General features: G+C 42.1%; 1 protein-coding gene across 4 annotated transcripts in view; it reads right to left on the reverse strand.

Annotated features, from left to right (window-relative positions):
* The window catches only part of DUSP22 (dual specificity phosphatase 22), a 44,908-nt gene that overhangs the window by 20,564 nt on the left and 11,701 nt on the right, over nucleotides 1–12,643 (reverse strand). For all 4 annotated transcript variants that reach the window (XM_086608426.1, XM_086608424.1, XM_086608425.1 and 1 more), the window contains one exon: nucleotides 9,475–9,557. In XM_086608426.1, the coding sequence (XP_086464552.1) occupies nucleotides 9,475–9,483 (9 nt within the window). In that variant the 5' untranslated portion in view covers nucleotides 9,484–9,557. The remainder of the gene's footprint in view (nucleotides 1–9,474; nucleotides 9,558–12,643) is intronic.

Raw genomic sequence — 12,643 nt, forward strand, 5'->3', positions numbered from 1 at the left:
GCTGAGAGGAAGGACCTTGTTAGTCTGCCTTGACTAGATGATGTATTCAAGCCCCCAGGCACGTCCAGGCACATCTAACATGTGAGCACTACCTATCACACTTGGTCCCTGAACCCTGGAGGGGATCTCCGAACACTGAAATCAAACAATATATCCTACCTGCCTCTTTATTTCAGGAAACGCTAGAACGTGATTGCTACACCTCTGGAATACGCTCACGTTACAAACATGGATTCACACACTCTCCACATCATCTCCTCTGCACAGAACAGGTCAGAGCATTTGCTCTGTTCTGGTCAACGCTGTACCCAAGCAATGAGAAACACCAGGCGTTTACTGGTCTAACATCTCTGATGCAAACAACTCGCCATTGAAAGCTTTGAATGGTCCTCATCCTCTCCTCCCTGCCATCTGCTGCTGCAGGAACATGCTTCCCCTGACACAGCTAGTGCGTCCTGAGCAATTCAAACAGCGAACTCATTTAGCGCATCACCACAGCAGCTTCTGCCAAGGGTACCTCGTGATGAAGGCCCAGCCTGACACACTTTAAAAGCTGTTTTGTGAAGTCTCTTGGAGGCTTCTTAGTGGGCTACCAAAGTCATTTTTGAAAAATTAGTCAGAGCTCCCAACTTCAGAAGCAGAGCCAAAGCCAGACAACAGAGCATTACTTCAAACTAGAGAGAATCTTCTGGTGCCACTACACCTGAAAGAAAAATGGTAGCTATTTTGCTCAGCATGGTCTTCTGAAACATCTCATAAGGGGAAACCCTTACCATGAAAAGGCAGTGAAACAACATAGAAGAAAGTTAAGTTTTTTATTAGAAGCAATGCTTGTATGCTTCCTCTTGATGGTAGCATAAAGGCTGAAAATTGACAGCTTCCTGCACTAGTGATATAAGAGATGAGTGCTATAGATGGAAATGGAACAGTCTGACTTCACTAAATTATTAATTGCAGAGCTGATCTTCATACAACAGCAATGACCTTGCAATACAGTATTAGCAACTCTGATTCTGGAGGCCATCTCCTTCTTTAATAGTTCCCGTAAGTCTTTGGGCTGGATACCAAAGACAGCAGAGCTTGTGCTGAGAACATGTTGCCCTGCAATACCCAGCAGGGACTTCTTTCATCATGTCATCAAGATGCAATTTTCATATATGAATGGCCTCCTACAGCTCAAGACTTCTGTATGCTCTCCAGCATCGGAACACGGTTTTAACAGACAGAGGTTCTCACTTGCTGAGCAGCATCTGCCCAGAATTAGCTTTTTTTTTTTTTCCAATCAGGGCTGATTGGTTTCCCAATATCTCCCTATTTAGTTACTTTGTGTTGAGCAGTGATATGCATTAGAGTACAGACAAATGCTTTCTGGACTGGTGTCCGTGTGACAATATTCCTTTGCATTACGGAACCGAAGAAGGAGGCACTAAAGCAGCTTTCAGCACTTCCAGAGTTATCAGCTGGGGGAGCTGGGGACACAACACCAGGATTTTTTTCTTTTGTTTTAACACTGCGTTGTCCCTGTTACACGCACACAAAAAGTGAAGTCAGTTCAGAATGTGCAACCATGGGAGAAAGAAAGAAGTTCCCACAAACTGGTGATGGAAAGAAAGAATTAGAAAACTAAAAGGAGATGAGGCTATTCCCCTTCAAAGGTTCAGTAAAAGCTCCTGCACAGTAAACCTCGCCACATGAAGTACTAACAGCAGATATGATAGGTTTCTATGGAAAAAAAAAAAACACAAAATAGCTGCAAAAATACTATCCACAAACTACGCTAAGCAGATTACTTGCATTGTGCCAGAGCTGCCAGTTCAGTTCCTCTAGTACTTAGTTTGCTTTCCTCTTCTAAAAAACTGCACAGGTATAGTCTAAAGACCAGCTATAAACATGCAAGACTATCACGCCCAGCTAAAACTGCATCAAGTCTTACAACATTCAGCCAGGCTTAAAAAATACAAAACAAGATTCCAGATCTTAATGCAAGCTGATAGGAATACATTACCTATGCCAGGTCTCCAGGCTATGACCATTTGATCTTTGAAACATTTCTCAGTTTTTGATAGGTAGGCAGTCATTTAGCTCTTCACTTTCCTCCAAAGGTCTGGATTTACCAGCCGGTCATACACTTTTTTTTTTTTTTTAATTCATAAACTCGATCCAGCACTTCCTCTTGTGATTTCCCCAGCTGCAACTTTCTCATCCTTAACACGTTATAAAACAGGCATACCACAGTGTTCAGCAGAGATAAAACTGGTGCAGAGAAGTTACACAGCTTCCCCATAGCACCCTTATTTTTCTACAAGTTCTATTCCTCACACTTACTGGTTCTGTTCCAGTTACAGCATCTTTTTCTTACCTGTATTCTATTAATGCATTTGACTGTTTACTCGAGGAGTATGAAAGATTGCTCTAAGAGATCAGCACATTTTTTTTTAACTGTGCTCTTCTATTTTAGTTCAGCGTCTTTCATACTGAGTACTTGAAATTCTATTTCTACTCTGATTAAAATTTTTAAATTTCCAAGGAAAAAAATAAAATTCTTTATAAGATGACCCAGCCTACGAAGTTTTTTATTTTCAAAGATACCGTTCATTTGTGTTGTGCTGGCTGCTCAAGCTAATAGACTGGACAAGAAAGATGCTTAATTCAGTCAGCAATCAGCTCCTCTCTCCCTTCCCCACCCCTCCACTCACCTACCATATCAACACTTCTGTAGGCATCCACCAATTCAGGAAAAAGGGGAGGAAAACCACTGCTCTGGAGATAGCATGTACCAGATTAAGATTATATTGTTAATGGCATCAGAATACAAAGTAAAAAAGAATAAATAACTGTCCTCTGTGGGTGCTCTGGTTAACCATGAAGAATGAGGGGGAAAATCCATAACCTACAAAGCTAGTATTTTAAGAAAGTTAGAGAAAAAGATGAGTGAATCTTTCCTAGGCATCAGAGAGTATTTTCTCAGCAACCAGAAGACAGACATTATTGCAACATTCAAAAAATTCCATACAGTGCTTTAACATCACTCTCTCTGTTTGGAGAAGAAATCCCACAAACGGTAAGACCTGAAACAGAACCATCTGGTACAAGAGAATCACACGGACCCGGACCAGCTATTCACACGAAATGGAGATGTCTAGAACTTATGACAGCTTTGGTACTGAGCAGAGAGAGATAATACCCTCCCAGCCCAAAAAATTGTCCATGTTTGTGGGGATTTCATTTCCTTATGCTTCATCCAAACGACTCTAATTGAAACTGTCACATATACTGATGTACTGTTTCCTCATCTGAAAACAACACTAAAAAAAACCAAACAAATATTCTGTAGCAACAGAAAACAAAGAAGGAAAACTGACACGCAGGCAGAAGCTGCACACATGCAAAAGCCCCCAATTAACACAATTAATTAATTAACACAATTTGTTGTAAACAGAGCCAACAACTGAAAGCTTTGGTGGCAGAGGACAGTACAGGAATGCCCAGGTAAACTCTTGTTGATTGAAGAACTACATTACTGTAATCGTGACGAGGTCTCCAAGATGAGTGCTTCCTGCGATGCCGCAGTGGTCAGTCTGACAATGATAATGCCATAAATAAATTAAGACCAAAGGACTCTGCAACCACAGGTGACTGGTAAGAGGATTCAGACATTTACTAGATCAAACCTCTGGGGCACGTCAAGAGGAACAGCAAAATTACTAGCGACTGACACACGTGTGGTGGACCATGGGAAAGAAGCTGGTAGTTTCAGTACATTTCCTGCCTGATGGACAGGTGTCTACAGTGCACACAGCAGCCACCACAACTGGCACCTCCAAGCATCTCAGATGGACCAAGGGCTGTGAAATGCTCTGGCAGTAAAGTGCAAAGCTGAAAGATCTCTGTAACCCTGAATCAACTTCCACACCAAAACGGGGCATGCAAGAAAAGCCACTGTTGCCTCTGGTAATGTATTTCAGCAATTATTTACCCTCCAGGTTAAAGTCTTGCCTACTTCCAGTCTGAATCAGTGTGACGTCGTTTGCCAGCCACATGTATCACGCTGTTCTCTGAGGAAAGTTCTTCGCATGGGGACCCACAGAATGTCCATCCATCCCTGCCCCTCTTTGCAGATAACACCTCTCTGGGAGAGGGCCTGAGCAACTGTCTGACCAGAAGAACTCCTAACGCTCCTTCCTCCCCCAGGACTCACGCTGTACTCCTTCCTGCATTACACAATGCAGCAATTATTCTTGCTTTTGCCAGTATTTAGGCATGTGTGGCTGTGGGGACAGCGGGAGGAATAGTAAGAGAGAAATAAGGCTGCTGGAAGTTCAGCTGCTTGGATGCGACCATCCACCACACCACGTGCTTTCCAGAATGGGACACGCGTGTTTTCAGGCAGCCGCACAACCCACATCAACATGCTATTTCGTTTGGGCTCACATTCATCTCCATGTAACATCTCCCAGAACAGGGTCAAACACCTGGAAAATCCACAGAGAAACACTCAGCTTCAATAGATCTGCAACTAGATTTTTCTGGTGAGATTAACAAGACTTGCCTTTACTCACTCATTTAGTGCCACAAAAATTGTTAAGACTCCAGATCCAATGCAGTGGACTAAAATCTAGCTGGCATCCTTTGAAGCAAGAGAGGGGAGAAGTTCTCAGGATTTAATAAGAGTGCTTCCACATTCTCTGTGGGTTCTGACTGACCGCACCAGCTTGGTTAAGATATATGGATGTCACAACAGTCAGACCTTTGGCCTTTTGGTCTCCAACCTCAACAGCTATTTGTCCTAGCTTTAAAGAGAGAGTTCTATCAAGAGATCACCAAATCATAGAATAGTTTGGGTTGAAGAGACCTTTAAAGGTCATCTAGTCCAATCCTCCCTGCAATAAGCAGTGACATCTTCAACTAGATCAGGTTGCTCAGATCCCCATCCAATCTGACCTTGAACGTTTTCAGGGATAGGGCATCTACCACCTCTCTGGGCAACCTGCTCCAGTGTTTCACCATTCTAATAGTAAAAAATTTCTTCCCTGATTCTAGTCTGAGTCTACTCTCTTTTAGTTTAAAGCCGTTAGCCATGTCACAACAGGCCCTGCTAAAAAGTTTATCCCCATCTTTCTTACAGGTCCCCTTTAAGTACTGAAAGCCTGCAATAAGAGGCTGCTCTCCCTGAAGCCTTCTCTTCTCCAGGCTGAACAACCCCAACTTTTTGTCTTTCCTCATAGGAGAGGTGTTTCATCTCTTCGATCGTTGTTGTGGCCCTCCTCTGGACTCGCTCCAACAGGTCCATGTCTTTCAAGCGCTGAGGACCCCAGAGCTGAATGCAGTATTCCAAGTGGGGTCTCATGAGAGCAGAGTAGAGGGGCAGAATCACCTCCCTCAACCTGCTGGCCATGCTTCTTTTGATGCAGCCCATGATACAGTTGGCTGTCTGGGTTGCAAGCACACATTGCCAGCTCATTCCAGCTTTTCATTCACCAGTACTCCCAAGTCCTTCTTGGCAGGGCTGCTCTCAATCCCTTCATCCCTCAGCCAGTATTGATACCAGAGGTTGCCCGACCCAGGTGCAGAACCTTGTACTTGGCCTTGTCGAACCTCATGATGTCCACCTGGACCCACTTCTCAAGCTTGTCCAGGTTGCTCTGAATGGCATCCTGTCCCTTAGGCATGTCAACTACACCACTAAGCTTGGTGCTGTCTGCAAACTTCCTGAAGGTGCACTGAATCCCACTGTCCATGTCGCGGATGAAGCTATTTATCAGTACGGGTCCCAGTACAGACCTCTGAGGGACACCACTCATCACTGATCTCCATCTGAACATTGAGCCGTTGACCACTACCCTCTGGATGCAATCATCCAACCAACTCCTCATCCACTGAAAAGCCCGTCCATCAAATCCATATATCAACAATTTACAGAGAAGGATGTTGTGGAGGACCCTTTCAAAAGCCTTACAGAAGTACAGATAGATGAACACTTCTTGGATAGATCCAACAGGTCACTGCCAGATACACTATTATTTAAAGCAGACTCAGATATGTTTCCCCATCCACCTTTCAGTGTGTCTTACATTCTGAACAGAGATTTTAAAACCTGAGCTGAGAAATAGATTAGAAAGCAGGTGGCAAGAAACCTAATTATTTTCCTCTGTATATGGCTTTTGTGTGGATTTACAAAACATCTGTGACTATTCCATGGGCAGACGTCCAAAGTGCTCTGGAGGAGCCAACTTGATTCACCAAGGCTATTGTCCCTGTGGGAACACACATGATGCTGTTGGACACTGCTCTGACTCAGGGGGTGACTTCTGTGCATCTGAAATAACAAACCTTGTTCCATACGGCATGCAGTCCTTTCTCTTGGACACACCACTGGTTACCTATAGGGTTTTTGCGACCAAGTTATAAATCTGCATCTTTAAACTACAAAATGCTTACCTAAGTGGTTCAGATCCTGCATAACAATGGTGTACTTTATTGGAACAATAGCCTTAGGATGCTCTCTATACATATAAATTAACTTCAGGATTGGTTTTATCATAAGACAAATTTCCTTGAAACAGTTCATACAAAAAGAACTAACGGGCAATATAGCAAGATAGTTCAGGCCAGATTTTGGCAAATTCCTTCCAGTCTAAATCACTCGAAGCCTTACAAAACAACTCTGTCTTGCACTTCATGCAAGATGCCAATGTCTAAAGGTATAAGTAGTATTAGAATCCAACTGATTTTTAAAACTACTTTTTCCTATTATTCCAGCTTGAAAGTACCCAATAACTTCCTAAGGCCAAACTTTGATTATGAACCACCCATAAATCAGACATCCACGAGGGTTTGTAAATGATCATTGAGATAATGTCTGAAATCAAATTTCAGTATTTTAAACAATCAAGTAAAAACACTCCGTAACATCACAGAGAGGGGCAATGCCATAAGTTACAGCAGTGGAAAATAATTTTACAGTCTATATCAGTTGGTGTTCACCACATAGTTGGTGTTCACCACATAGTCTGATGCTTACTTTTATTTCTCGAGTATCACATTCTTAAGTACGGACAACGAAGCCACACTGGGCACTTTAACTCTCTGCCCACCATCATCAGCTTTAAGTGCTGTATCAGAAGTATTACTGCATCAAAACAGTCATTACTGAAACTTCAAATCCAACAAGCAAGATGTCAGTAACCTGTGACAGCTTTGAGAGCTAAGGTATGCATCCATATTCATTGGTTCCACAGACAGTCAAAAAAGGCCAAATTCTCTTTGATAACATGTTACTACAACACTACTGAGTTTTTGACGTCTAAAAACACTTACCTTCCATTTCTTACATGGAAAGCTTTGTTTAATGAAGTATTTGTAGCATTTCCCACAGGTTGACTAGGAAATACTTGAGATAAAATATTGTTAGCAGAAGACAAATGCAACTGCTGCAGGCCAAGGAAAGGCAGCTTTCTACAGATGATCAGCATTCACGTAGATACATACATACAAAACAGGGAATCTCAGGGGGAAAAAAAAAAAAAGTTTCTCATATCACTGCAATTGCACATTTAAAAGTCCAAACAACATCAGATGAATTTCTGAACACAAATATCAGCCCTCACTTTCCATGAGTGAAGTCTGGGAGGAAAGGAGAAGAGAGAGACACATAGGGAAAGCGTTCCCATTTCACTGCAGTGGACTTGAGAACAAGCCCAGAGCACAACGTGGATACACAAGCTGTAAACAAACCTACCTACAACCTCGCAAAGATGTAAATGACGAAGGAAGTAATGCAACCTAACAGATGTTTTCTACAGCCATGTCCCTAAACAGAAGCATTTAGTGGCAAACAAGCACCACAGTAAGACCATGAATGATAAAGTAATTAATAATCAGCTCAGCTCCCAAACAAACAAACTTGAAATCCTTCCACGACTTTAAGAACTGAGGAGAAGTTTTAACAGTTGTTCTCCACATCACCTGCACATAAAGGAGTACATTGCATGCTGACAAAATAGAAGGCACAGTTGGAGAAACATGTCTTTTAGAAGAAGGGGTGAATTAAGCAAGTCCATCCTCAACCAGCCACTACTTGTTCCCATGCCACTAACTTTTGAGACACTATTGTGAACCACATTGGGAACAGATTTGGGTAAATATAATCCCTCATGTCTTTTGCGGGGATAGTTAGAGGAAGAAATGGTGACTTGGGTTATTTTTAACCCACAAAAGCTCACAGATCTATTTACCATGCAGCCTCGCAAACAGATGCTCCACCACAAGTGAGGTGGTGGCATGTGGGCTGCCAAAACTACCACCACAAGAAACACTGGCCTGAGGTTGCAGCTGATCTGTGCCATAATTAGTCTTCCTACTTTTCTAATCATGACAATAAAGCAAAGCAAGCTTCTATCCATTTTAGAGAACAGCACCCTAGAGGAAACATTACATCACCCTTATTCAGTCAACCTGAATTCACTATTAACTTGGTTTTGGTTTTAATTGTGACTTATTAGGGATACCTTTTGTTCAGCTTACCTATTGACTTGCCTGGGAAAGATGGAAATTCTGGAGTTTAAGGACTAAATTCACTAGAGACTTTTTACACAAAGAGAATGAAAAGCAGAGATTCCCAGCTGCCTCTGAGGGGTAACACCAGTAACTGCCTTACCCACTATTTTGTCATATTTCATCAAAAGTGAAATACAGGGAAGGAACAAACAAATTTAAGAGGACAACAGTTCCCAACATAAATCAAATAGCAGGATTTAAAGGTGTAGCAAAGCCCAGCCAAACTCCGCTCCTTCCAAGGTAAGCTAGCGTAAAGAAAGCACAGCAGTCCAACACAAAAGCCCTGCAGCCTGGTCCCAGCTCTTCCACTGCTCAAGGTGACACAGCAAGTCAAGTCATTTCAGCTCTTCAGATCAGCTTCCCTCCAGTAAAATCAGGAATAACACTTCCTGTTAAAGTGCTGGAGACCTACAGATACTCTGCTACGTTAGATGTATTATATGAGGCAGTACTGGTTCCTCCCACACCCCAAGCCTAAACAAGGCTATTTTACACAGAAGAGGACTGCAAATCTCTTACACAACCATCTGCTATAAAGATTTAAGAAAGGGGCCCAAGTACAAAGGACGGTTGGTAGTGGAGAAGGAGGAGAAGGAATTTTGTTGTTTATGTGATGCATGAACTCCACAGAGATGGAAACTTACCTTTGCTGTTAAATTAATAACACAATCCCATTATTGTGTTATATTGATTGACACTGTAACTGTCTCTTCCTTTGACAGTTAAGATTTCTTGTTGTTATAACAGCAGCAACAACAAGATCTGTGACTGGAAGCGCAAAACTACAGCTGCCAACCATTGCCACAAGAAAACCAGTCTCAAAATGCCAATCGTACAGAACAAGAAATTAACACCAAGATGACTGTAACAGTCAACTGCAAAGTAAGGATTTACCACAGAGCTCCCCACACCTCTTACCTCGAGCATAGGGCGGGCACTGTCATGGATTGAAAGAATGTGCGTAATGTTATTCTTACTCAACTGCTCTACATCTCGGGCATCTGCAATAAAGGGAAAAAAAGAAGAGAACTTCTTTAATCTCTGGAAACAGCCCATTCCCCTTTCCATTGTGCATGTTGAAAATCACTTATCATTGGTACCTTTCTTTTTGAAGCTTTGTAAAGCAAAGCAAAACCCCAAATGCAGCTGTTCTAGAACACAATCATCAGAGTGGGTAACGGGAAGACACACTTCTAACTCCAAACAAATTACATACTATATATAGAACAAGCTTAAGTGACTCAGGAATGTGTTCTCAAGTCAGAAGTTTCGTGTATTTTGCATCTGAAATATAAGTCTGTGCATGCCTGTGTGCAGGTGACAGTCATCTGAACAAGCAGTCAGAGCTGTACAAGAAATAGCTTACCTCCTCTCTACCCACAAACCCCCCTGCAGTAGATATATTTTCACTTGGGAGATAAACCTTGTGATATCCAGGTCTGAGAAGTGAAGCCAACCACATCACCTGAATTGAGGTATTAATGGGAAAGCCAAAGCAAGAACTAGATTCTTACTTGCTCCAGACTAGTAGGGAAAAACGTGCTTTTAGCCAATATATGCCATAATTTTAAGTCTGAAGAGAGACAGAGATGATAAACATATCGAAGGTATGAAAAAGCACAACGCTACAGCAAGGAAGTGCAGTTGTGAAAAGGTGGTTCCTAAACCTGTAACCAAGGGGTTTCAAACATTCAAAACTGGAAAGCAAACTGGGGAGGCTGAAAATTTGATGCTAGACATTGTGAAAGTATATGTTTGTTTCTGTTAGAAAGAAGGTAAAGATTATCTGTCACTGGTGAGCAACTTTGCCCATACTAAACTATTATCATGCCGGAAAATGACCTCAAAGAACCACTAATACAGGTAAAAGTTAGTTTGTGTCCATTTACTTTTGACCTTTTCGTTTGAGAATGGCACAGCACACCATGGCAATTACAGCAGTGGTTTTGTGATGTGAACACCTGCCTCCCAAATCTACCCAGACAATCTGTTCACATTAGCCTGGCTGCACACAAAAAAAAAGAGCACTGACCACAAAGGTTTCAAACCGGCTCTCTCTAGGTACAAAAATAACAATAGCATCACCTGTACATTCTTTATGTACGTGCAAGAGTTCAATTAGCATCTCTTGCTTCATCTTATTCCACTCTACTATAAAGTTTCAATGCCTTTTTTATGTCAAAGAGGAATCGGACATTTAATTATACTGCCCCATAGGCAAGATCCATATGAGCACAGTAACAGGCATTAAAATTTAAACCTAATCCAATAATGGAAGTCTCTCTAAAGCTAATAAAATGGAGAGAAGAGTCAAAACTGCATTGATTTCACTTGCTAATGGTCAGCCCTGCATGATCAACACAGATGCCTAATCCTTCAGGACAGGATTAACACAAATTCCATCTGAAACAGAATAAAGGTCAAGCTTCACAGAACAATTAAAATTTCCTAAAAATCTCAGAGTATTTCAAAGAAGAAACGCTTCTGATTGCCAGAAGAGGTCTTCTAATCCACCTGACCTTCAGATTTATTAATAGTTTATAGGACAGTCTTGATTCGTCAGAGAACACCTGAGCAGGCAAGGGTTTGGAAGCCCAGAAGCCAGCCTCAGTCTCCCTAAAAATCACTGCTTTCCGTTCTCCAAAGGCTAAGGGCAGATTTCAGAGCCTGCTGGCTGGAACTCAGTGTTAATGCATACCTAGCACATTGAGACCCCAGTCCCTAATTATCAGTATGACCCCCATGGTAAGAAATGGCTTGCCACACAAGGCAAACAGCTCTAAAAGGAGATATGATCTAAATTAAATGCTGACTGCTTTGAACCAGTTGGAAAGGCCTAATGGACACAGCACAACTCAGATCGAAAGACTTTAGTTCTTCAGTTAACCAAGGAGCTAGGTTAAAGGAATTTCAACAAATCAAACCTATGCAGTAAGACAGTGAGATTACAAATATTCCTAGAAAAAAGCTGGCAACAGCTATCCCCAACATCCATCCCAGGGTAACCAGCAAGTCCTCGATATATTTAGGAAACAAATATTCAAATGACAAGAGTAGAAGAGAAAAAGCTCCCCAGCCAATGACTGTACTATCTGGATCTAAACTTTCAACAGTTTACAAAGGGGAAATTCCCCTGGTTCCCCTGGCACCTGCCATAAGTCTCTACAGATACTACAGGCAGCGTTATTTAAACAGCTGTACAAATCAGATATCCTGTCACTCACGGTCTCATACCATAAATTACAAAAAAAAACCCACACATTAAGGCCTTATGTAAAGGACCACCAAAAGCCCTAAGAATCACCACAGCAATTCTAACTTCTTTACTGTAGCACAGCGCTGTACAACCACATGCGGGCTCACATTTTGAAATCACAGCGTGAAACACCTTATTTCCAAATTTAAAGATGAAAGAAGCCTATCAGAGTCCATCTTGTGCATCCCTAAAGGGTCCCTCGAGTGTGGCATTATTCTTCACAGTAGGTTACCTAATATTCTGTTTCATACAGCAAAATGCTTCTCAGCTGACGTGGACTTTTAAGTAAAGCCTTCAGGAATCTCTCTCCTCCCAAAAGGACACAATTCACACCGGGGATGTCTTCCTCTTTCCCTCCCACACCCATATTTAGCTTCTCTTCCCTCAATTTCATCCTATGACTCCTAGCTTAACCTCTATTTATATGCAGAGAGCTGCAAACATTTAATTGCAAAAGCAATGACAAAGTCATTAAAATGGGACCAGGGAGTGGGACGGGGGTGTGTGTGTGTCAGAATTTGCTTCCCTGCAGTTCTGGGAAGCCTTACCGCAGGGCTGGGGAGCAAATCACCCAGCATCTCGTGCTTCTGTCCCTCCTATGCAAAAGGGAGCCGATACTGATGCAACCACTCCGATTAAGACACATCCATGACTGAAGGACTCCAACACTAGGGTGAAGAAGTCTCAAATGTACACACAACCATTCTCTCTTGCTTTAGTATTTTAGAACATCCATAAAGATGCAAGGTGAGGAATAAAGAGTTCTCCCTTTGTGGAGTTAAATGGGATGAAACAGCTGCAGAGTCTTTTCCACCTCTACTGCTAACAACG

Source organism: Tauraco erythrolophus, chromosome 3, assembly GCF_009769465.1.
Source record: "Tauraco erythrolophus isolate bTauEry1 chromosome 3, bTauEry1.pri, whole genome shotgun sequence".
Lineage (NCBI taxonomy): Eukaryota > Metazoa > Chordata > Aves > Musophagiformes > Musophagidae > Tauraco > Tauraco erythrolophus.